This window comes from Neomonachus schauinslandi, chromosome 11, assembly GCF_002201575.2.
Source record: "Neomonachus schauinslandi chromosome 11, ASM220157v2, whole genome shotgun sequence".
NCBI lineage: Eukaryota > Metazoa > Chordata > Mammalia > Carnivora > Phocidae > Neomonachus > Neomonachus schauinslandi.
The window spans coordinates 72,905,442-72,931,649 of NC_058413.1; the positions used below are offsets into that span (position 1 = coordinate 72,905,442).

A 26,208-nucleotide genomic window follows, 5' to 3' on the forward strand; every position below is an offset into this window, starting at 1 on the left:
AGAGTCTGATGATCTTGAAATTCTTCTTCTCAATAAGGCATCATTCCTTTTAAGTCTCTCTAAACTCTCTGAGCCTTTATGCTTTTGGTTTTCTTTGTCACACCCAGTGGACTGAATACCCGAATGGGAAAATGGTGCACTGTAAAGAACCACAGGAACACCCTTACGGCTTCACGGCAAGGGGCGGCTGTATCACGCCAAGAGCCAGTATCAGCCCTTGTAACATGAGGACAGTGGACTAAAACTAGTTCTCAGATGCCCTCCAGGCCCCTGCTTATTCGGGCGCTGTGATTCATGCCCCATCTTACAGTCATTACTCTTTTTCACCTCTCATCCCCTTTAATTCCTGTTCTCATCCCTTGGGCATTTCACTGGGCACTGCCCTGTTGTGCACCAGGAGCTCTGGGTGAGCAAGGCTGGCAGCTTGCAGCCTGGCCGGGGACATGGCTTCCCGGGGATTGCCGCCTCATGAGAAGTGTTCTGGAACAAGTTTCCCCAGTGGGGAGCCTCAGCCAGTGGGGGACATTGGGGACGGCTTTATGAGAAGCGGCCCTGGGCTGAGTTATCCCTCAGCCTGGGCGAAGCCTCTTAGGGGATAGCGGACTGGTTTCTTGGGGAAAGAGAACAGGGTCAGCGTTACTGGGGCCTGCGGAACGGGGAGGAGTGAACGGTGTCAATGCAAGAGGAGGCCAGCCCAGTACAGGAGCTCCTGTGGCTTGGATCGTCGCGTTTATCCAGAGTGGCCGGAGGGCTTTTAGCTATACGCGACATAATCCGGTAGGCATTTTAAAACCTCACCCCAGGTACGCCATGAGATGGATTGGAGTTGTGGAGACACCAGTTAGGGGTGACTGCAGTTAACTTCGGCCCGATGGTCTCTGTGCCCTTGGAGGCCGGGGACCGTTGCAGGTGTCCTGGACTCCGCCGTGGTACTTTGTATGGGACAGAGAGCTTACCACAGTTTGGGGGGGGGGCACTGCCGGGCGCTCTGTGAGCACCGGGGGGCTCGCCTGCCTCTCCTGCGATGCTGGAGCCAGTCTGGGAAGGCCCCAAGCTGGTCCTGTGCAGCAGCTCTGCTCTGCGGCTCCATGGTCGCTTGGGAAGCGTAGCCTGGCCTGGCATGGGGCGGTGAGGAAGGAGCGGCCCAGAGCCAGTGTGGAAGCCCGGTCCTGGGTGAGGCCAGCGGTCGGCGCTCATCACCTGGCCGAGCAGGAAGGCCTATGTGCTGTGGGCCCGTGGGAAGCTGCAGCTCTGGGCAGGCCTGGCCCGGGCCCCAAGGGGGCCAGCCGAAGGGAGATGCCGCTTACCTCTGCACTTAATGTCTGCCTTCCTCTGCTGCCTTTAGGACCAGGATTAACAGCTCCTGTGTGTGCATATACACGCGTACGTGTTTACCTTTTGTAATGAAGGCTTTACTGTTTTAGAGCATTTTTAGCTTCACGGCAAAACGGAGGGGCAGTACGGAGATCTGCTAGATACCTCCTGCCCCTGCTCATGCACGGCCTTCCCCATCATCAACATCCCCCGCAAGAGTCGTACATCCTGTGGGCTTGGGAAAAATGTAAATGACATGTGTCCGTCATTATGGTATCGTGCAGAATATTTTCACTGCCCTAAAAATCCTCTGTGCTCTGCTTATTCAAGGCCTCCCCCCATACCCCCAGCAACCACTGATGGTTTTACTGTCTCTGTAGTTTTGCCTTTTCCACCATGTCGTGGAGTTGGAGCCTTTTCCCGTTGGCTTCTTGCACTTAGTCATATACATTTACATTAAGGTTCTTCTATGCCTTTTCATGGCTTGCTGACTCACTGCCTCTTAGTGCTGGGTATCCTGTTGTCTCTGTGTGCCACACTTTATCCATTTCCCTGCTGAAGGACATCTTGGTTGCTTCCAGGTTTTGACGATTATACGTAAAGCTGCTAAATAGCCACGTGCAGTTTTTGTGCAGATGTGAGTTTTCAAGTCCTTTGGGCAAATACTAAGGAGCACAATTGCTGGATCATGCGGTAAAGGTATGTTTAGTTTTGTAAGAAACTGCCTTCCAAGTGTCTGCATGTGTTTGCATTCCCAGTCTCAGTGAAGGAGCGTTCCTGTTGCTCCCCGTCCTTGCCAACATTTGGTATTGTCAGCGCTCCAGATTTTGGCCATTCTAGTAGGCGGGTACTGGTAGCCTGTTTTAATTTGCACGTCTCTGATGACATATGATGTGGAGACCCTTTTCATACACTCATTTTCTATCAGCGTATCTTCTTTAGTGAGGTGCCTGTTAAGGTTTTTGGCCCGTTTTAAATTGAGTTGTTTCCTTACTGTTGGGTTTTAAGGGTTCCTTGTGGATTTTGAATAACAGTCCTATACTGCATGAAGCCACCACAGACCCCACACCGCCTGTGTGCTAGTCCTCTGAGCACAGTGTTTGCTGAGCGGCAATCCTGCCGGACAGTTACATGTTGTTCACTTTTGAAAGACTGTGGGATAGTGGTTAAGATGTGAGTTTTGGGGGCGCCTGGGTGGCTCAGTTGGTTAAGTGTCTGCCTTCGGCTCAGGTCATGGTCCCAGGGTCCTGGGATCGAGCCCCGCGTCAGGCTCCCTGCTCGGTGGGGAGTCTGCTTCTCCCTCTCCCTCTGCCCCTCTCCCCACTCATGCTGTCACTATCGCTCTCTCTCTCAAAGAGATGAAGGAAATCTTAAAAAAGAAAAAAAAAGGATGTGAGTTTTGGAGCCAGACTGCCTGGATTCACCCTGGCGGGTGACACATCCACTGTGAGACCTCAGGCAAGTTACATAATTTCTCTGTCCCACAGTGTCCTCCTCAGTGATGTGGGTAATAATGGAGCCCATCTCACGGGGCATAGAGGATGAAATGGATCAGCACAGTGAGCACCAGACTGATGTCTGGGACAGGGCTGGCGCTCGGGGGAGATTGGCTGCTAACCATATCCCGACACGGATGACCCCGATGGATGAGGCGTTGAGGGCCGCAGAGGTCAGATAACCAGCCTAGGGGCCCGAGGAGCCCGGCTGGAAAGCAGCTCTGGTTCCAAAGCCCGTGTGCTCGGCCCTTCACCCGTCTTGTGAGCGAGAAGCAGCGGACAGGGAGCGGGGCAGGCTCGCACCCCAGCACCGAAGCTGCTCGCTTATGCTGGGGCATGGGCTCTGCTGCTGTGGGGTCGCCTTCCCCACCGCTTGCATTCCTGCTGGGGGTGGGGAGGGAGGCCGTCTGCTCCATTATGGTCATGGCCAGCCCCTCCCAGCCCGGCACTTCGGCCTGTGCAGGTCATCAGGACCACGGCTGTGTGGAGGACAGCCCCAAGGACATTAGAACACAGCTCCCGCACCGCACCCTGCCGAGCCCTCCCTGCCAGCACCACAGAATCAAGTCTGCAAGGATGTCCTTTCCCCGATGTCCAGCTGGGCTCTGTGTTCAGGCACAGTGCTCTGCTCCCCTTCATAACGAGCTGCGAGCTCCAGACTCGAGTGTTTGCTTGTGCTGGTTCTCCAGCCTGGGTCCCCCTCCCTTCACATAGGAACACCCGGCATGGCCTAGCCGTTACCCTTACGTAGTTCTGTCTCTTATCCTTAGCGTTCACGGTCTTGGCCTCCTCCACTGTGCTGTAAGCTCTTCGAGGACGGGGACCGTGTCTGATCTTGGAATCCCCCGTGTCCCCCATGGTACCAGGCACGCAGTAGATGCCCAGTGAATCTGTGCTGGGTTGGGCTCCACACCCGTGAGTTCTGCGTACCTTAGGGCGAGTACTTGTGCTCTGTTGCCCCGTAACAGATACCGGAAGAACGGAGCACTCGGGGAGGGCAGGGGTCCGTGGCTCTCTGATAACGCTGCTGGCACAAAGGCCCCGAGCCTTTAAATGCCCAGCTCGGATGAGCTTGAACATCCCTTTTCTTTTTTAAGGTTTCTTAAGAAAAGAGCGTTTGCCCTGAAACCAGTGTTGGTCTACTTAGAATGTCTTTGTATTTGCAAAGAAGTCTCATGACCAGTTATCTAAATAATGGTAACAGTTGTTGTAAGTTCTTTTCATTTTATTGGAGTCACCAATCTCTGATTCACTCCTGGATTGAGACACTCAAGGCCTTCTCCTACACAATAGGGTTCCTTTGTTGCCAGAACCCCAAAAGCTAGCTTTGAAAAGCCATCACTGAGGGAGAGGAGGATGCAAAAGGACTTAACAAAGTTGGGTCTAGTCTCAGGCTGTGGCCCCATTAAATCTAAGATCCCAGTTATCCATGGCAGACTTGCAGGGTACCAGGTGTTCGAGAGCCGTAGAAGATAAGACCAAGAAGTAAACCAGTCGGTACAGGGGACGTTCAGATCATTCCAAGTGCGCTGAAGAAAGTAACACAGGATGTGACAGAGGAATATGTGTCTCTGTATCTGCAGGGCTTACCGTGGAGCCTGATGCACAGAAATAAAAACAGGAGCTACCGTTGATTGGGTACTGTGTGCTGGCGCTGTGGCAGGCCGTTCCTTTGGTCTTTATAGGAGTTCTCTGAGGTTTTGCAGATGAGAAAAATCAGGTGCACAGAGGTTAAGTGACTTATTAGTAAAGGAGAAAACCCAGTGGCTCTTTGGTATAATGAGATCTTTGTAAAAGCAATATTCAGGAATAAAGAATCTAGAACTCTTTTTATAGATGTGACTTCCCCTATCTAATTGGACCTCCGCATGGTTCCACACAGATCAGGCCTCTGTGTCAGTGAAGACTGGCTAGACGGTAATTTTCTTCCAACGCTTTTATACTTAAAAGTGTCTAGGAAATGGCCCCCCTGGGCTTTCAAGGGTCTGCTTATTTGACATTTTTCTTAAACTGACCTCATGCCCCTGACCTCCTTCTTGGGGCAGCATCCATTTCTCGTGCTCATTTTGAAACGGTGCCTCGTTTCCCCGCCGTGCTCTCACAGTGCAGAAATCAAGACCACATTTCCTCTGGTGGAGGTGGGGCTGGTCTGGCTTTGCCACCAGAACTTGATCCTGGCCCTCACACGTCCGATTCCCGCTGTGGCCTTTGTGATGACACAGTGTCCGTATCTGGCCCTGTCCTTCCATGCATCCAGCCTCCATCCCTGCTGAGCGAATGGCCACAGGCTCCTTTCCTCCACCTCACCAACAGTCTTCCTGCTCTGCACAAAACAGCAGTAAGTTCTCTGGGGTCAGTCTTCACACCCCAGCCATTGGCCACCGGGGGCTGCTCTTGTTGGCCCTGTGGGGGTTTTTTTTTAATTTTTTTATTGTTATGTTAATCACCATAGATTACATCACCAGTTTTAGATGTAGCGTTCCACGATTCATTCTTTGTGCATAACACCCAGTGCTCCATGCAGAACGTGCCCTCCTCAATACCCACCACCAGGCTAACCCATCCTCCCACCCCCCTCCCCTCTAGAACCCTCAGTTTGTTTTTCAGAGTCCATCGTCTCTCATGGTTCGTCTACCCCTCCGATTTCCCCCCTTCATTCTTCCCCTCCTGCTATCTTCTTCTTCTTTTTTTTTTTTCTTAACATATATTGCATTATTTGTTTCAGAGGTACAGATCTGAGATTCAACCGTCTTGCACAATTCACAGCGCTTACCAGAGCACATACCCTCCCCAGTGTCTATCACCCAGTCACCCCATCCCTCCCACCCTACCCCCCACTCCAGCAACCCTCAGTTTGTTTCCTGAGATTAAGAATTCCTCCTATCAGTGAGGTCATATGATACATGTCTTTCTCTGTTTGACTTATTTCGCTCAGCATAATACCCTCCAGTTCTATCCACGTCGTTGCAAGTGCCAAGATCTCATTTCTTTTGATGGCTGCATAATATTCCATTGTATATATATACCACATTTTCTTTATCCATTCATCTGTCAATGGACATCTTGGCTCTTTCCACAGTTTGACTATTGTGGACATTGCTGCTATAAACATTGGGGTGCACGTACCCCTTCGGATCCGTACATTTGTATCTTTGGGGTAAATACCCAGTAGTGCAATTGCTGGATCATATGGTAGCTCTATTTTCAACTTTTTGAGGAACCTCCATACAGTTTTCCAGAGTGGCTGCACCAGCTTGCATTCCCACCAACAGTGTAGGAGGGTTCCCCTTTCTCCACATCCCCGCCAACATGTGTCATTTCCTGACTTGTTAATTTTAGCCATTCTGACTGGTGTGAGGTGGTATCTCATTGAGGTTTTGATTTGGATTTCCCTGATGCCAAGCAATGTTGAACACTTTTTCATGTGTCTGTTGGCCATTTGGATGTCTTCTTTGGAAAAATGTCTGTTCATGTCTTCTGCCCATTTCTTGATTGGATCATTTGTTCTTTGGGTGTTGAGTTTGATGAGTTCTTTATAGATTTTGGATACTAGCCCTTTATCTGATATGTCATTTGCAAATATCTTTTCCCATTCTGTTGGTTGTCTTTTGGTTTTGTTGACTGTTTGCTTTGCAAAAGCTTTTTATCTTGATGAAGTCCCAATACTTCATTTTTGCCCTTGCTTCCGTTGCCTTTGGCAATGTTTCTAGGAAGAAGTTGCTGCGGCTGAGGTCAAAGAGGTTGCTGCCTGTGTTCTCCTTTAGAATTTTGATGGACTCCTGTCTCACATTGAGGTCTTTCAACCATTTGGAGTCTATTTCTGTGTGTGGTGTAAGGAAATGGTCCAGTTTCATTCTTCTGCATGTGGCTGTCCAATTTTCCCAACACCATTTGTTGAAGAGACTGTCTTTTTTCCATTGGACATTCCTTCCTGCTTTGTCAAAGATGAGTTGACCATAGAGTTGAGGGTCCATTTCTGGGCTCTCTATTCTGTTCCAGTGATCTGTGTGTCTGTTTTTGTGCCAGTACCATACTGTCTTGATGACAGCTTTGTAATAGAGCTGGAAGTCCGGAATTGTGATGCCGCCAGCTTTGCTTTTCTTTTTCAACATTCCTCTGGCTATGCAGGGTCTTTTCTGGTTCCATACAAATTTTAGGATTATTTGTTCCATTTCTTTGAAAAAAGTGGATGGTATTTTGATGGGGATTGCATTGAATGTGTAGATTGCTCTAGGTAGCATTGACATCTTCACAATATTTGTTCTTCCAATCCATGAGCATGGAACGTTTTTCCATTTCTTTGTGTCTTCCTCAATTTCTTTCATGAGTATTTTATAGTTTTCTGAGTACAGATCCTTTGCCTCTTTGGTTAGATTTATTCCTAGGTATCTTATGGTTTTGGGTGCAGTTGTAAATGGGATCGACTCCTTAATTTCTCTTTCTTCTGTCTTGTTGTTGGTGTATAGGAATGCCACTGACTTCTGTGCATTGATTTTATATCCTGCCACTTGACTGAATTCCTGTATGAGTTCTAGCAGTTTTGGGGTGGAGTCTTTTGGGTTTTCCACATAAAGTATCATATCATCTGCAAAGAGTGAGAGTTTGACTTCTTCTTTGCCAGTTTGGATGCCTTTAATTTCTTTTTGTTGTCTGATTGCTGTGGTTAGGACTTCTAATACTGTGTTGAATAGCAGTGGTAATAGTGGACATCCCTGCCGCGTTCCTGACCTTAGGGGGAAAGCTCTCAGTTTTTCCCCATTGAGAATGATATTTGCTGTAGGTTTTTCATAGATGGCTTTTATGATATTGAGGTGTGTACCCTCTGTGCCTGTACTCTGAAGAGTTTTGATCAAGAAAGGATGCTGTACTTTGTCAAATGCTTTTTCTGCATCTGTTGAGAGGATCATATGATTCTTGTTCTTTCTTTTGTTAATGTATTATATCATGTTGATTGATTTGTGGATGTTGAACCAACCTTGCAGCCCAGGGATAAATCCCACTTGGTCGTGGTGAATAATCCTTTTGATGTACTGTTGGATCCTATTGGCTAGTATTTTGGTGAGAATTTTTGCATCCATGTTCATCAGGGATATTGGTCTGTAATTCTCCTTTTTGATGGGGTCTTTGTCTGGTTTTGGGATCAAGGTAATGCTGGCCTCATAAAATGAGTTTGCAAGTTTTCCTTCCATTTCTATTTTTTGGAACAGTTTCAGAAGAATAGGTATTAATTCTTCTTTAAATGTTTGGTAGAATTCCCCTGGGAAGCCATCTGGCCCTGGGCTTTTGTTTTTTGGGAGATTTTTGATGACTGCTTCAGTTTCCTTAGTGGTTATAGGTCTGTTCAGGTTTTCTATTTCTTCCTGATTCAGTTTTGGTAGTTGATACATCTCTAGGAATGCATCCGTTTCTTCCAGGTTATCTAATTTGCTGGCATAGAGTTACTCATAATATGTTCTTATAATTGTTTGTATTTCTTTGGTGTTGGTTGTGATCTCTCCTCTTTCATTCATGATTTTGTTGATTTGGGTCATTTCTCTTTTCTTTTTGGTAAGTCTGGCCAAGGGTTTATCAATCTTGTTAATTCTTTCAAAGAACCAGCTCCTTGTTTTGTTGATCTGTTCTACTGTTCTTTTAGTTTCTATTTCATTGATTTCTGCTCTGATCTTTATTATTTCTCTTCTCCTGCTGGGTTTAGGCTTTACTTGCTGTTCTTTCTCCAGCTCCTTTAGGTGTAGGGTTAGGTTGTGTATTTGAGACCTTTCTTGTTTCTTGAGAAAGGCTTGTATTGCTATATACTTTCCTCTTAGGACTGCCTTGGCTGCATCCCAAAGATTTTGAATAGTTGTGTTTTCATTTTCATTGGTTTCCATGAATTTTTTTAATTCTTCTTTAATTTCCTGGTTGACCCATTCATTCTTTAGTAGGATGCTCTTTAGCCTCCTTGTATTTGAGTTCTTTCTGACTTTCCTCTTGTGATTGAGTTCTAGTTTCAAAGCATTGTGGTCTGAAAATAGGCAGGGAAAGATCCCAATCTTTTGGTACCGCTTGAGACCTGATTTATGACCTAGGATGTGATCGATTCTGGAGAATGTTCCATGGGGACTAGAGAAGAATGTGTATTCCGTTGCTATGGGATGGAATGTTCTGAATATGTCTGTGAAGTCCATTTGGTCCAGTGTGTCATTTAAAGTCTTTATTTCCTTGTTGATCTTTTGCTTAGACGATCTGTCCATTTCAGTGAGGGGGGTGTTAAAGTCCCCCACTGTTATTGTATTGTTGTCAATGTGTTTCTTTGCTTTTGTTATTAATTGGCTTATATAATTGGCTGCTCCCATGTTAGGGGCATAGGTATTTACAATTGTTAGATCTTCTTGTTGGATAGACCCTTTAAGTAGGATATCGTGTCCTTCTTCATCTCTTATTACAGTCTTTGGTTTAAAATCTAATTTGTCTGATACAAGGATTGTCACCCCAGCTTTCTTTTGGTATCCATTAGCATGATAAATGGTTTTCCACCCCTTCACTTTCAATCTGGGGGTGTCTTTGGGTCTAAAATGAGTCTCTTGCAGACAGCATATCGATGGGTCTTCTTTTTTTATCCAATCTGATACCCTGTGTCTTTGGATTGGGGCATTTAGCCCATTTACATTCAGGGTAACTATTGAAAGATATGAATTTAGTGCCATTGTATTGCCTGTAAGGTGACTGTTACTGTATATTGTCTGTGTTCCTTTCTGGTCTATGTTACTTTTAGGCTCTCTCTTTGCTTAGAGGACCCCTTTCAATATTTCTTGTAGGGCTGGTTTCGTGTTTGCAAATTCCTTTAGTTTTTGTTTGTCCTGGAAGCTTTTTATCTCTCCTTCTATTTTCAATGACAGCCTAGCTGGATATAGTATTCTTGGCTGCATATTTTTCTCATTTAGTGCTCTGAATATATCCTGCCAGTCCTTTCTGGCCTGCCAGGTCTCTGTGGATAGGTCTGTTGCCAATCTAATGTTTCTGCCATTATAGGTTACTTATCTCTTCTCCTGAGCTGCTTTCAGGATTTTCTCTTTGTCTCTGAGACTCATAAGTTTTACTATTAGATGTCAGGGTGTTGACCTAGTTTTATTGATTTTGAGAGGGGTTCTTTGTGCTTCCTGGGTTTTGATGCCTGTTTCCTTCCCCAATTAGGGAAGTTCTCTGCTATAATTTGCTCCAGTATACCTTCTGCTCCTCTCTCTCTTTCTTCTTCTTCTGGGATCCCAATTATTCTAATGTTGTTTCATCTTATGGTATCGCTTATCTCTCGAATTCTGCCCTCGTGATCCAGTAGTTGTTCATCTCTCTTTTTTTCAGCTTCTTTATTTTCCATCATTTGGTCTGCTATATCACTGATTCTCTCTTCTGCCTCATTTATCCTAGCAGTTAGCGGCCCCATATTTGATTGCACTTCATTAATAGCCTTTTTGATTTCGACTTGGTTAGATTTTAGTTCTTTTACTTCTCCAGAAAGGGATTCTCTAATAACTTCCATGCTTTTTTCAAGCCCAGCTAGTATCTTTAAAGTGATGATTCTGAACTCTAGATCCGACATTGTACTAATGTCTGTATTGAGTACGTCCCTGGCAGTCGGAACTACCTCTTGTTCTTTTTGTTGAGGTGATTTTTTCCGTCTTGTCATTTTGTCCAGAGGAGAATAGATTAATGAGAGAACAAAATGCTAACAGGGTAACAACGTCCCCAGAAAGTATACTCTAAACAAATCAGAAAAGACCTGAAGCAGTGGGAAAAGAAAGGGAAAGAGAGAAAGAAGAAAAAGAAAAAAAAAAAGAAAAAGATAAAGATAAAAACAAACAAAAACAGAACAAAACAAAAAAAACCAGAATATGATCAAATATGATCAGGCTGGTACATAGATCAGTGCCACACACTAGATTTTGGGTGTATTTTGGTCTGTTAGAAGAACGTGCCTCCCAAAATTTTAAAGAGGGAAAAACTTATATATGTACAAAAATAAGGGTTGATATGATGAAGGGATGGAATATGACTGTAAAGGTGGAAATTATAAAAAATTTTATAAAAGGAATTGATAAGTTGAAAAAAGAAAGAAGAGGATTTAAAAAAAAAAAGAAAAAGGGAGAGAATGTGATCAGGCAGGGGAGTAGAAAAAAACCATACACTAGAGATTTAGGGTATATTTTGTCTGTTAGAAGAAGCTATCTCAAAATTTTAAAGAGAGAACAACTTATATATAAATGCCAGAAATACGGGTAACTACTATGAAGGGATAGAATATGACTCTAAAAATGAAAAATAAGAATGTTTTTTAAAAACGGGATTGATAAGATGTTGGTTGAAAAAGGGAAAAAAAAAGTTAAAAAAAAGTTAACTTTGAAAGACTAAAGAATCATGGTAAAAAAGCCATGGATTCTATGTGCAGTATTCCCCTAGCGCTGGGGTCCTGCTGTTCTCATTGATTGGTAAACTTGGTCTTGGCTGGCTGCTCTCGCTGATCTTCTGGGGGAGGGGCCTGTTGCCGTGGTTCCCAAATGTCTTTGCCGGAGGTGGAATTGCCCCACCCTTGCCCGTTCCGGCTAAGTCATCTGCTCGGGTTTGTTCTCCGGAGCTTTTGTTCCCTGCAAGCTTTCCGTACAGCTTTGTAGGACGAGAGTGAAGGTGGCGGCCTCCCAATCTCCGCCCCAGAGGAGCCGAGAACTCAGGGCCCCGCTCCTCAGTGAGCCCCCAGAGAAAAGCCGTCAGTCACTCCCGTCTCCCCGGTCTCCGGCCGCACTCTGTGCTCACCCGTCCTGTGCCCGAGCGTTTCTATCTCTGACACCCAACCCTGTGCAGAGTCTCCAAACCCAGCAGATCCCTGCGGTGCACTCCCGCGCGGCTCCTCCTGGGGAAGGAAGGGGAGTCTCCCCGGATCTGCCGCTTGTTGGGTCCCTGCTGGAGGAGCAGTGGCCTGACTGTGCTGCGGATCACGGTTTATGGCAACCCCGAGCTGGGAGCCCGCGCCTGGGCTCCGTCTCTGCAGCAGGCTTCCCCTCTCCGATACCTGGGAGCTCGGCCGCACTCAGTCACCCCCGGTCTTTCTGTGACCCCGAGGGTCCTGAGACCACACTGTCCTGCGAAGGTTCCACCCCCCACTTAGCCACCAGAGCGACGTCCCTCAGCGGAGCCGACTTCTAAAAGTTCCGATTTTGTGCTCTGCAGCTCTATCACTTGCCAGAAGCGGCCGATGGAGGCCCCTCCCCCGCTATCTATCCTCCCAAATATCGCCTCGGATTCACTTCTCCGCACGTCCTACCTTCCAGAAAGTGGTCGCTTTTCTGTTCAGAGAGTTGTTGCTCTTCTTTTCTTCGACCTCCTGTTGAGTTTGTAGGTGTTCAGAATGGTTTGATCCCTATCCAGCTGAATTTCTGAGACCAGACGAAATCCAGGTCTCCTACTTCTCCGCCATCTTGCTCCGCCCGGCCCTGTGGTTTTTTAATACACTTTCTCATGAACTTGGAGCTCAGGCCCAGGCTGCTGGGGAGATTGAGGCTGGCACTTCCCTGCTTCCCCTTGTGTCGTTGGCTGGCCTGGTATTGCACCTGTCCTCTCCACTCCCCGTGCCTCCACCCTCTCTCCTCCCTGCTCTCTCGTTCGCAGGCTCGCGTCATGCTGGGGAAGGAGTAGGGCCACACACGTGGGCTTGTGTTGCCCCTATACCAAGTATTAGCTGTCTGACTTGGGAAGTTACTCTTAGCCTTATTTCTGCATCGGACAGATGGGACTAAATGATAACTAGCCCATAGGCTCTTTTATTGGATTGAACAAGAGCTTCTAATTCCTATTTGATCACAGTGTTTAATAAATGACTCCTGTTCTCCTTTAGTAGGCAATTCTGTGATGGAAATGAGCTTATATGTGATCAGCACACAGGGGAATACCAGTGTAACAGGGAGTCACATCGGTTCTTAATGCCTTGGCGTGTACATGATGCCCATTCGCCCCAGGCTCTTCCTCCTGGCTCCATTGGCCACGTGCTGTGTTTTCAAAGTGCTGTCAGGCAGTTCTCTCTGGACTTTGTGCATTTTGCTTTTTATTCTTGTGTACATAACTCAGCAGCCTTCCTTATATATCCTGTCATCACACCTAGTGTGTTTTTATCAGGATTGTTGCTGTTTGGTTAGTGCTCTAGGTACAGATTTTGTGTGATTTTGTAGAGCACTAATATTCTTTTTTAACATATCGATAGCATTATAGCAGAGACGTTTGTGTTGATTTCTTTTTCTGCCTTCCATCTAGCCTTTTACATTGCTCTTCATTTCACAGACCCAATGCCTTTGGCCGGGACCAGGCTGGGCCCTGGAGGTAATAGCAGAAGAGACTTGAGGCCGATGTGTGCTGTGACTGTTTCTTCATACTGTCTCCTAGACTCCTGACCAGTGTCTGCTTCTGTTTTTGACCCTGGATGGGCAGTTTTGGACACAGCATCCAGAGTAAACCTCTTAAAAGGAAAATCAGAAGATATGTTTGCTTTAAAAATTCTGCAATTATTCAGTGTGAATTTTAGGATTGAGAAAATGAGTATATTTTGGTATATTTGGAATCTAGGGGGTCTCACTGTAAAAGATAGAAGACACAAATACGGACTGGGGGAAGGCCAGCGGTGTTAAATTGGAATTTGAATGTTCAGTATAAACTCTGTTTCACACACACACACACACACACACACACACACACACACACGTTTCCTCGCCGTGTCTGCTGAAGGCAGCTAGGAGCAGTGAGCCCATCTTGCATCCATATCCTGGGTTTAGGAATCGTATTACCTACTAAAAGGAACCAAGGGCTCCTCCCTGAAGACATGGCCAGTGGCAGGGCTGGGGCAGGGAAAGTACAAGAGGAGCCCAGAACATCCATGCCACGAAGTGCAGAGTGCTCAGAAACCACGGGCATGGCGCGGGTCGGAAACGGTTTGTGCATCAAAATGAGTAAGAGCAACAGATGACAAAATATTGAAAAACATAAGACTGTATGAGCACATCTTAGTACTAAAAAACATAAATTGGGGGAAGGGGAAGTTCCTCTTTCCAGTACAATGCTGACTAACACACGCAGAGGGAAGGATGAAGTTGGAAACCCTTCATTTTGCACCCACCATGGAAGTGTCTGATTCACCACTGGGTAAAAGCTTGCTGGGGAACCGAATACTTCCACAGTCCGAGATCTCCACACAGACAACTTCTGTCTCGGGGAGAAAGAGCCCTGAGAGCAGCTCGAGCAAGTAGCTGTCGTATGTGACATCACTGGCCCTGGAGGAAACCGATGCTAAGTGCCTCCCCGGGTGTCCTGCAGAGGACCCGCGCCCTCCTGGGGGAGTCCTGCCTGTCATGCAGAAGCTGGTCGGAGCACGGACAATCAGATGGACAGAAATCAGGGGAGCCTCACACAGAACCCGTAGGGGCTGCAGATGACAGAGAAAGATTGTGGAACGCTTCCAGATGAGGTGAAAGGTGACTAAAGACACGTGACATCTGAATGCATGGCGTCTGGTGCAGGACTGGAGCCCGATTGGAGGGGGGAGAATTGCTCTAAAGGAGAGTTGGGAAAATCCGAATACCAATAGCAGTATTGCATCTTTAAAGATTTTATTTATTTTTTTGACACACAGAGAGAGTGAGCACACAGGCAGGGGGAGTGGCAGGCAGAGGGAGAGGGAGAAGCAGGCTCCCCGCTGAGCAGGGAGCCCGATGTGGGGCTCGATCCCAGGACCCTGGGATCATGACCTGAGCTGAAGGCAGACGCTTAACCGACTGAGCCACCCAGGGGCCCCAGTATTGCATCTTTAAAAAAAAAAAAATCAATAATTGCGCTGGCTCATATAGGAATGTTTTGTTCTTAAAAGATACACACTTCTGAGAGAAAGGGTCATAACCGCTGCAACTTACTCACAAGCAGTTCAAGAAGAAAAAGAGATGTATGTATTAGGTGTACATGTATAGAGAGAACATGTGGCAGAATGTTGACAGTGGGTGAGTATTTGTGATTTCACTGTAATGTTCTTTTTTTTATGCTGATACTGTATTTTATGGTGTTTACAGATTTTATGTCATTTTTCCAGTTGTACTGAGCTATACCTGACCTGTAACATTGTATAAATTTAAGGTACACCACATAATGATTTCACAGACTTATATATTGTAAAATAATTACCACAGTAAGTTTAGTTAACACCCATCACCCCACATAGTCTTTTTTCTTGTGATGAGAACTTTTAAGATCTGTTTGCAATTAGCAGCTTTTAAGTATATAATACAGTATTGTAGTTTTAACTATAGTCACTGTGCTATATATTACATCCCCAGAACTTATTTATCTTATAGCCAGAAGTTTGTACCCTTTGACGATCTTCACCCATTTCATGTACCCCACCCCCATGTTCTACCTCTGGCAACTACCAAACTGTTCTCTGTTTCTAGTTTACTAGATAAAACATCTGAGTGAGATCATACAGTATTTGTCTTTCTCTGTCCGACTTATGTCACTTACCAGAATGCCCTCAAGTTCCATCCATGTGAAACATGGCAGAAATTCCTTCCTTTTTATGGTTGAACATCATTGTAAAATTCCTGTAATTTCTCTGTAGGTCTGAAAAAAAATAAAATGCTTAATTTAAAAAAGGGGGGGGTGACTGTTATATTATTTTCTATAATTTTCTGTATATTTGAGTTAATCTCAGATGTTAAAATTTTTAAAAATAAAATAACATTTACATATACTAAGTACTATTTTGCCTCTTTCCTAGGACATTGAGTTCTTTTTGTGCCTTTTTTGCCCTGGTACCCAGGTCACAGAAATTTTATTCACTGGATAGTCATCAGGTTTTACGCCAGGTTTATACAAGCTGTTCTTTCCTGTGGTGTAGACTTTCTGGGTTCTCCACCACAGGAAAGAAACTGCTCAGACCACTACTTAGTTCTCCAGTCTTTTCTTCTGGGTGTAATCAGGCCCCATGGTTCCGTGCAGCTGGGGTCTGAGACCAGCTTCCTTTTCTCCTGCTGCTGCTGCACTTAGCAAGCTGGATTCTGTTATGCTGTTTACGCCATCAATGCTGGACTGAATGAAAGCAGCCTTGTAGGTTCCATTCGTCTGAGGCTCACCAGCTAGGTCGTGTGTTCCCTTTGTGCGGTCTAGGGGTCACCCAGCCTGGCCCACAGGTCGGTAGGTACCGGCTATTCTTCCGGTCCATTTAGTGAGGGCGTCGTGCACCAATGGGGCCTTTGTCTAATTGGTTGGGTCCCAAGGGGGAAAACCATTGGCTCTGTACTGCAGGGATGGGTAGTGAAGTACCTTGGGACTCGGAACTCATTTACAAGACGGCACTTGATTATGCCTGTCTTAGCTGATGTTAGCCCTGGTTGGGTTCTCTTTAAAAGCCCGGTTTGGGGCATGCCTGGGTGGCTCAGTTGGTTAAGCGTCCGACTCTTGATTTTGGCTCAGGTCATGGTCTTGGGGTCATGAGCGCGAGCCGCATGTCAGGCTCTTCACTGGGCATGGGGCCTGCTTGGGATTCTCTCTCTCCCTCTCCCTCTGCCTCTTCTGCCCCACCTCCCTCTCTTTAAAAAAAAAAAAAAAAGTCGGTTTGGGGTGTGGAAAACAGAGACCTGGTGAATTAATTTGGTTTAAGGGAAAACTGTTGTTTCAATTCAGTGCCACCCCCCCCTTTTTTTTTGTCAGTGTGGGCTATAGACATTCTTACATTTTCACACTGGTTTGAAATATATATGTGCCTTGGGGTCAGTGCCTGCAAATGAAGGTGCTAGTAGACCATTTGGGACTTCCAGAATGTACGTATTTGCTGTCTGAAGCTAGAGATGGCTTTGGGTTGATGTCTCCTGGAGAGGCAAAAGGGGAGGAATTTGGTTCTTTTTAAGAAAGAGATGCTATTCTAAGATCCTTGCAATCTTACTGAATTTTATCATGCTTGGGAGCTGTGGGTATTTCGCAGGAAATGACCCTCTGGGACAGGTCCTTTGGCTCATCCAAGTCTTATACTGGAGTGAAAGATACTTTAAACAGAGTCAGACCTGATTTCGTTCTTGTGCTTGTTTACTGTTCTGTGTTTATTTTTAAGAGCTGACCACTACCCATCTCTTTCTTTCCACACATTCACGGTCCTCTTTCTGTGATTATTCTCACTGAACTCAAGAGTTTATAATAGTTCTCAGGGTTTTTTGGCAACCTTAAAATCTAGCCAGAACATTCAAATTCAGTGCTTTATAGGTTGTATTATGATCTACCTGGATCCCCATATCTGCATGTGTGTACATGTGAGTTGTGTGTGTGTATAATTTACATTAAAGTGAATTAGAACTCATTTTTCGTTTGCAAAATAGAAATATTTCGCAAATTTTTAAAATGCTATATAGATACTAAGATTATAATTTATTTAATCATTATTACACTCTTTTTTTTTTTTGTGCCTCCCAGGATAAGCACCCCAGGATTTACTGTTTCCCTCACAGAAACTCCTGGCCGCTTCCTTCTCGTTCTGCCATCTCTGACCCACTTTCTTCCATAGCCAGTGCTTTTTGTCTCCTCTTTCTTGTATTTGGAAGGTAAAGATGGAGACTTGGGTAGAGATCCCAGCCCTGCAACCCCCTAGCCACGAGATCCCAGTGCCTCACTTTGCTCCTCTGGAAGAGCGGGGTAGAAGTGCACAGCAAGGGGTCGTTGCCTTTGCCCGCCTTCCGCTGCCCCTTCAGTCACTTCAGTGTGTTGGTTCCTTCAGCTTAGAATCTTCCATTCCAAGGTTCCTCGAAAGTCCTCCTAGCCAGTTAACTAGATCTTTCTGTTTCTGTTTTTATTTTGTTAAACCTGAGGTTTGCATGAGTTTCCTTAACTTGTCAGGAGGCCTGCTTCCGATGCTACCCGACAGTCGCCTGTGGCGTGAAGCCGCGGGGCCGGCGCGGAGAGCTCGCCCTTGGCGTGAAGCTGCAGAGGCGGACGGCTTGGCTTGCTCGCCCGCGGCGTGAAGCCGCGGGGCTGGTGCGGGGCGCTCGCCCGTGGTGCGAAGCCGCAGGGCCGGACAGCTAACCCCACCCCGCGCAGCGCCCAGGGAGGGTGGATGTGTCTGGCCGTCAGAAGTGGGCCTGCGGCTTGCGCAGAACTCAGGCCTCCTAAGCAGCTGGAGGTTAGTAACGCATAAAAATGAACAGAAAGCGGGCGCCTGGGTGGCTCAGTTGGTTAAGCGACTGCCTTCGGCTCAGATCATGATCCTGGACTCCCAGGATCGAGTCCCACATCGGGCTCCCCGCTCAGCGGGGTGTCTGCTTCTCCCTCTGGCCCTCTTCCCTCTCGTGCTCTCTCTCATTTAAAAAAAAAAAAAATGAACAGAAAGCCATGAAAAGAGAGAAAGGCAGTAGGAAAATGAGGCCAGAGCAGGTGCAGCTGGTGTTGGTGCTGGAGAAGGGGCTGGCGGCTGGCCTGCCCTCCCCGCTCCGGTTCCCGCTCAGGCGGCTCTGCTCTCGAGTTCTCCACCAGCTGCTTGTGCCGCGGCCGCGGGCGCAGGGGTAAGCTGGGCCGAGGGCCACCAGGGCTGCCACACCGGGGCCTGTGTGACCTGCCCCTGGGCTCCAGGCTAGGGCCGGAGGGTGAACGGACAGGGAGATGTCGGTGGCGTGGGACCCTCACTTAGCAGGTGTTGTGCACGTTCACGGGGCACGTGAGCACACATTCCCTCCCCGCAGTCTTTCACCGCATCTGGCCGGACGCATAAATGTAAAGCCCACAGCTCCCTCTGCGCTCTCAGCAAGTCCAAAGGTATGCTTCTTTGTTGTTCCCGGTGTAAATCTGAAACTCATTTCTTGCTTTCTGTACAGTGTGAAGGCAGTTCATGTCTCACTAAAGCTACTCCCCAGAAATCAGAGCGCTCATCCGGCCATCACCCGGCACAGCCGAGCGGAGCGGGAGGAGCGTGGGAGGTGCCTGTGGGTCGGCTGCGGGATCGCTGCGGGTCCGCTGTGGGTCGGCTGCGGGATCGCTGCGGGATAGATGCGGGTCGGCTGCGGGCCAGCTGCGGGCTCCATTTGCTCAACTGTCCAGTGGGGCGGTGCTGTCTTACCGGGATGCTTGATTGAGACAGTACTTATGACAGTTGTCCGAACCGTTGAAAGCTACAGACGGGTGTCGCTTGTTTGATACAGGGTGCTGTGTGAGGTTGAGAGAGCCATAAAGACAGTGTGTGTGTGTGTACGTGTGTCCGTCCTGCTGGCCGAGAGTTGAGATACGACTGGAGGGCATAAGACACATGTGCATGTTTATACAGTCTGGTCAGAGGTGATTATCTGCATGTCTCTGATGGCTTTAAAGTGCTTGGGTCGCTCCGTCGGGGGAAGCTTCATGGACAGGGTGACATCTGAGCTGGGCTTTGAAAGATGGCCCATGGCAGTGGACAGTGTGGATGGGGCATTAACTTAACAAACAAGTATGGAACAGAGGGCCCCCCGTGCAGAGGGACTAGTGTGAGGAAAGGCACAGATTTTAGGAACAAATCAGGCCTGTGCAAGCCACAGCAATAATTGGGTTGGATTGGAGCATCAGTTTGGATTTGTACCCTGGGCAGCGGGAACCAGCAAAAAAATGTTGAGCGAAGAGAGTGTGAAGACCAGAACTGGGCTTTTAGGATGAATAATCTGGCAAACAGTTTAAAACAGAGGAAGAGGGAGAACCTGGAAGCTTTCTGTACTGGAGACCGCTAGGAAAATATGCAAAGCACCTTACTTATTTCCCAATATCATTTTGAAGACTAAATGAGATAGAGGTGGTGGAAGTATGTTTGGAGAGGTGAGTCAGGATGGCCCAGGTCTCGAGCGTCCTAGGCTCCGGCAACAGCTGAGCACCTGCCAGGTGTGCCTGGAAGCCAGGCTGGGCTAGTCCCCGCCAGTGGAGGTGCAGGACTGCACAGCCCAGCTCGTGGCGGCCCCCGCACCCTCGTGCTCTGCCCTTCTCCACTCCCACCAGTTTGGCTCCTGCTGCTTCCTGGCTCTGGACTAACTTGGTTTCTCATTTCTGGCCTGGAAGTACCCCTCGGGGCTTGATCTGTTTCCTTTCCTGGATTTGTCCTTGACTCTTCCCAGGAAGCTCTGCCCCTCCTGGTCACTTGGAGGGACCCCTTGCTCAAACCACCTCCTTTCTGATAGACCCTGGCTCCTGGGACCTCCCCAGTGTGCCCTCGCTGCAGCAACTGGCCTAGAGAGGAGTGTTTTAAGAGACTGAGGGATCAAAATTCTGCCGTTACCAGTTACTAGCTTGGGTAGGGGTTACTTTGTGCTTTGGTTTCATCCAGGGTAAAAGGAAGAGAAGATCTCATTTTCTCCCTCTCTCTCTGATTTAGCTGTGAGGTTGAAATGAGGCAATGAGTTAAGGGCTGCTTAGTGTTCCGTGAATATTGGTTGTCTGTTGTCTTTTCTTTTGACCTTCCATTCCAGATGAAGAACATTTACTTTTGAGCTCAGCGCTGCCCCAGTTTCCATCTCTCTAGACTCAATTATATTTTCTTTTTTCCTCTTTTGCAAAAGCTTTGATGTAAAAAGTTTAGTTATTTATGCTCTGGCACTTCCCACCAGTGCCTTGGGGGAGGTTTTGGAGGTCCCAAGACAGGACTTGGCAGCACATTTTCCTATAGAAAGAATGTTATGATGTGTTGGCTATGTGCACAGTGAGGACTATACCTAAAGGATATACAGGCCAGACAGATTTTCATGAAATCCTACTAGCGCTGTCCATTTTCGTGAGAAAGCACTTGGATACTCTTCTCTGGGCCACTCATCCATGTCTAACCCCGGGCCTGTTTCTCCCTCCTGTGTGTCTGTGCTGTGCTCAGTAAGCCTGGGTGGGTGGGACCGCCTGGGCAGCATTTAGCAAAGTCATGCTAACGCAAGAGCTTTGTGAAGTTAGCCTGGTGGCTCGGTGCTGTTCTGACTAGCCTATTTTTATAAAATGCAAGAACTCAAGTTTAATGGGATACGAGAATTGAGAGGTCCTGGAAATCCATGATCTACCCCCAACTCATGTTTAAGCCATTCCTAGATGGCAAGAACTTACCCTATTATTGGACATTTTCGGATGGCATGTGACTTTTCATAGCCATCTCCTCTAAGGGCTCTTGCCGAGAAGTCTTTTCTTGATGTCCGCGGGCATAGAAGTCTCCGATGCAGGGGGGTGCTCTGGGCCCATTGTACCTCCGCCACCACAAGAATCTGCTCCCTGGACAACATCCCCGTTACTGCCCTGTCCTGCCACAAGTATAAATCCCACCTCCTCCCCAGAGGGAGCTGACCCTTTGGGGCTTTTTCTGTCCCAGAGGCTAGGGAAGTCCACCTGAGTGCCTTCCTGCCATCCCTTTCCCCTCTGTCTAGGGTGGGCATGCCCCCACTCTCCCAAGCAATCACAGCACCTGCTAGTTACTTCATACAGAAGAATGTAGTACTTACTGAGCGACTACTGGGAACCAGGCAGTGTACTGAGAAGGCAGACGGGGACGCCAGTGTCCACTTGGAGAGCCTTGGCTTCGGAAGGTGGAGTGACCTGAGGTCACCCAGCTGTGAGTGGCAGGGTTGGGTTTGAATAGAACCAGCACCAGAGCCCAAGCCCTTAGCATCTGTCCGGCCGTGCGGGGTACAGAAGACGGCGTGGCTGCTCTGGGCCTGAGCCGCAGGTCCCCTGCACCTGCCGAGCTCACGCTCCCGCGCGCCTTCCCCCGGCCCACCCCACACCCGTGCCCCTGTCTGCGGGTCTGCACGCTCCCGCTTGGCCTGTGCTTTCGCCCATGCCGCCTTTTTTCTTGGAGGAGACAGAAAACTGCTGATTTGCCATCCGGTGACTTACCACCAGATGTTCCTTTGGCCTTCCCCTCATCAGGCTCGAAGTTCTGACTTCTCTGTTCTTTTTTTTTAAAGATTTTATTTATTTATTTGTCAGAGAGCGAGAGAGGGAACACAAGCAGGGGAAGTGGGAGAGGGAGAAGCAGGCTTTCTGCCGAGCAGGGAACCTGACACGGGGCTCCATCCCAGGACCCTGGGACCACGAACTGAGCCGAAGGCAGACGCTTAACAGACTGAGCCACCCAGGCGCCCCCTGACTTCTCTGTTCTGAAGGACTCCTCCTCTAGTCCAGATTTCTGATCGACCCTCCTTCCCCTGCCCCTGCCCTGTAACCCCTCCCTCCTCTCAGTCCTCACCCACATTCAAGCAGCCCTGTTCATGTCTCCCTGCGACGCTTTGGGCCCTGGTTCTTTTCCTGGCCATTTTTTCTTTTTATGGTGGTTTCACTTCTTTCCAGAGCTTTCCCCAGCTGAGCCCAAGCTGCCAGCGTCGGCCGAAAGTCTCTCCGATAGCCTAAATACGAACCTGGGCGCTGGGTTTTAGCTCTGACCTATGCCTGGTGTGGTGCTCCATGACTTCACTGACACGGGAGGGAGGGCTGGGGGGCGGCGGGGGCGGGTCCGGACCCCGCACTCACATTTATTTGGCACTGTTTTTGCTTCTCAGGTACCCAGATAAGCTGTTTCTCCCCAAGTTCCTTCTCCTGGCGGCAGGCTGCCTTCGTGGATTCGTACTGTTGGGCTGCCGTTCAGCAGGCCTCCTTGCAGGGCGATGCCGGACGCCTTCCGCTGTGTCTGCATAAGGTAACCGGGGTTGCTTGCTTGCGAATCTCACCTGTCCACTCTAGATGTGGGAACGGGGGCCCAGAGACCATGGCCAGCCCGCAGCGTGGGCACGCGGGTCATAAAGAGACCTCAGACATGACTTGGTCCAGCACCTTCACTAGCCGCTGAGGAAGCTGAGGCACTCTTTGGATTTTAGCTCCGTACCAGGGGGCGCCTCTTGTGTCTTAGTCCCCTTCCTACCCGTACTGCTCAGCAGCGTCTGGCGCAGAGTAGGCTCCCGGTGCATTTTGGATGCCCGGGTGGGCAGTGTTAGACGGGGGCAGAGTTAGTACTCAAACCTAGCTTTGGCCGCTGCCTTTTCAGTGCTCACAGGGTACCTTGGGAACAGTAAGGGCCAGCATACACTTCAGTTTCTTCTAGACAGTGTGTTGCTAGAACATCAGGAAGCCTGGTGATGACTCTCTCTGGGGGTGTTGGCTGCAACCCAGCCCGGGACAGATTCCTTTGCTTTCTGCTGGGGCCAGATACTGTGGAGGCACACGACGAGGGCAACGCCTGTGTCCGACAGAGGAGAGGTGCAGACAGTCAGGAGCTCCGTGTCAGGGGAGTGGTGGAGGTGGAGGTGTGGAAAGGATGGGCAGTGGGGAACTTGAGCTGGAGTTGGCCAGTTTTGTGCAGGAGAACGTTCTCTGTGTAATGAAGTGGCTCCAGTAGGTCTTCTCTGTGCACAGAGAAGTAGGACTCTGCATCAGCCTGTTATTATTTTCAATCACTGGTTCTTTTGTCCATCATGAAGACAAATAGAAGATTTGTGTTTCTTCTGCTTTTCTCCTCCATTGAGGAAAGCATGCTATTTTATTTTCTGAAGAGCCAAAGGCTGAAGTTTTCTGAAGAGCCAATGACTTTGCTATGACTCAGGCCTCTTCCCCAGTTTATTTTTTGCATGCCATCAGGCACAGTGATGCCCTACAATGACTTCTTTCTTCTTCGGGGTTGGGCTTTTCTCTTCGACATTTAGCCTTAGCGTCCATTGGGTCCCCGTCAACTCTGCATGTCTCAGTAGCCAGGCCAACCAATAATGCTATGAATGGCCATAGTTCCAGAAGCTGAACAGCCTTGTTTGCGAGTCGAAATCCATGCTGTTACAGCTTACGTGCCTTTGTCACGATGCTCTTAGGAGAAGGGAGGTTGTAACTGGTCGCCGGGCTGGGCATTAACGGAGCCACAGAAGAAGAATGTATAATCTGGCTCACCCAGTATAAGAGCTGGCAGGGACGGTAGAGATTGTGAAACTTTTAGAGAAGGAAGAAACTCAAGGATTTTGCTGTAGTGTAAGGTGAAGGGCACCTAGAGAGAGCAAGCTGGGGAGCAGGACTAGTTGCTGTCTGTAAGACTAGAGTCAGGTCCCTGGCTGTCCAGTCCCCCTGCACTAGAGAAGGAGAGACCATGTGGAGCAGTGGGGGCAGCCAAGCCTTCAGTCTCCAGTGTCAGTGAGAGACTGGGGAGCTCTCTTTCTGGTGGTGGCAGTCCAGCTTATTTGGATGGAAGTTTGGCTGAGAGATCTTTCCAGATTCATAGGGCTGGGGACAGAAATTAGAGTTGGGACCAGCTAAGTTGGAAGGACCCTGGTCAACACCCGTGGCTTGAAAGTCTGTTCCTGGGGAGTAAGGGATGATCCTAAATGAGACCAGCCCTTATGGGGACTAGAGTCCTGGTTTGAATCATTTCAGTACTGATGGAATGAGGAGATAGGAGGATGGTCAGCATCTCTAGTCTGCCGCCAGCCAGCAGCAGGAATAAATCTTCTCCAGAGGCAGGTAACTTCATCCAGAGCCTCAAATTCTTGTCCGGTTTTTCATGTGTAACTTCAGCAGTCGATAAAAAAATAACCAATGTACAAGAAAACCGAGTCTTCCTTTGGGTGGTGTTGTATGTTGAATTGTATCCCTTAAAAGACGTATTGATGTCCTAACACCTGTACCCTCGAATGGGACCTTTTGTGGAAATAGGGTTTTTGCAGGTGGAATTAGTTAAGGTGAGGTCCTACCAGAGTAGGGGGGGGGCCCCTAATCCACTGTGACTGGTGTCTTCATAACAGAGGCGTTGTTGGCCCGGCCAGACTCTGTGATTGTAGCTGCTTTGTTTCCACACCGATTTCTTCTTCTGGTGTTTTGCTTAATTGTGATAAAATACACACCACCTAAAACTTACCTTCCTAGCCGTTCTCAGGTGTGCAGTTGACCGGCGTTACGTTATGTGCGACCATTGCCAAGATCCATCTGACCTTTCTCGCCTTCCCAAACTGAAACTCTGTACCCGTCAAACACTGACTCCCTGTGTTTCCCGGCCCCCACTGTCCTGTTGTCTTCTGTCCACCCTCCCAGGGCCCTCCTGTAGCTGCATTCCTATGGGATGTGTCCTTTTACATCTGGCTTATTTCACTCTGCATAATGTTTTCAGGTTTTGCTCACGTCATCGCATGATCAGAATTTCCTCCCTTTTTAAAGCTGAGTCATACTCTGTCTCATGTGTTGACTGTGTCTTGTGTGTCCACGCATCTCTCCATGGGCCCCTGGGCAGCTTCTGCCTCACGGCTCTCGCAGTGAATGCTGCCGCGAACACGGGAGGACGGGGATCTGTGCAAGGCCCTGCCTGCAGGTCTTGTGGGCCTATACCTGGCGTGGGGCTGCCGGATTCCTTCTCAACAGAGTTCTTCCTGATGGTTTTCTTCTGGCCTCTCCACATTCCATGGACTCACGATTGCCGAGCTGGTATGGGCCCTCGGTCTGCTCTCCGAGGACTTTGCCCCCCTCTCCGTGTGTCCTCCACTCCCGTGGCCGCCGCGCTCTGAGTTCGTCATTACCTGGAACTACAGTAGGGCACCCCACTCCCCACCACCACCTCCTGCCCTCTGAGGCCCTCCCCGCCACTTTCAGAGAAAATGGAAGCTCTGACGTGAGAACAGCCCCAGCTTCCTGCCAGACATCGCCAGGGCAGCCCCAGCAGTTTCCTTCCCTTCCGAGAAATGGAAGAGGCCCCCACCCCTCCTGACCGATGGCTGGACCCCTGTGTTCTGGACCCCCCATCCCCCTGGTTGCAGACACACCGCATCCCCGTCTTTGTCCTCTGCATCCTCAGCCTTCCCTTCCCACGGGCTCTCTCCTCATGCACGTTTTGGCACATCTGTCCACCCGAGCGCTCTCCCCACATCCCTGGCAACTCCTATGCTGCTGCGTAAATGCTTGCCTCTCCCCTGGGGCGGGGGGGGGGCTTATCCCACTTGACTTCTCTCAGCCGTGCAGTCCTGTGGGCCATGCCCTCATTCTGCAGAAGCGCTCTGGACTCCTGGGGCAGGTTCTCCTTGGTGAACTCCTCCTTTGCCCATCACTGAGAAGTTGTGGTTCCTCCGGGGCTCTGTCCTAGGCCCCTCCCTTTCTCACGCCACCCCTCTCCCTGGATCACCTCACCCGGTATCTGTCTTGGCTTCCTCCTCTCTGCCATTAGCACCTGGGTCTTCGTCTGCAAACCCCGCCCCTCCTGAGCTCCAGATCCGACCCCCAGCTGCGCCCTGAGCTCGTGCACCCAAAGACCTAGCACGTGCCTCCAGCACATGTTCCCTGCCCGGCCCCACTGTGCCCACCACTGTCTGCCCTATTCCCTCAGCCAGAAATCTGAGGGCCGCTTTGCTGTTGTCTCCCTGCTCCATTGTGTCAGCCACCCAGCCCAGCGGTCGTGCTTTCCCACGGGCTCTTGTGT

At 48.8% G+C, this 26,208-nt stretch overlaps 1 protein-coding gene across 1 annotated transcript in view; it reads left to right on the top strand.

The window, feature by feature from the left end:
* The window catches only part of PANX1 (pannexin 1), a 51,090-nt gene that overhangs the window by 13,813 nt on the left and 11,069 nt on the right, over window positions 1-26,208 (top strand). Inside the window, exon 2 of the mRNA XM_021679081.1 lies at window positions 22,334-22,470. Coding sequence (XP_021534756.1) covers window positions 22,334-22,470 — 137 coding nt within the window. The remainder of the gene's footprint in view (window positions 1-22,333; window positions 22,471-26,208) is intronic.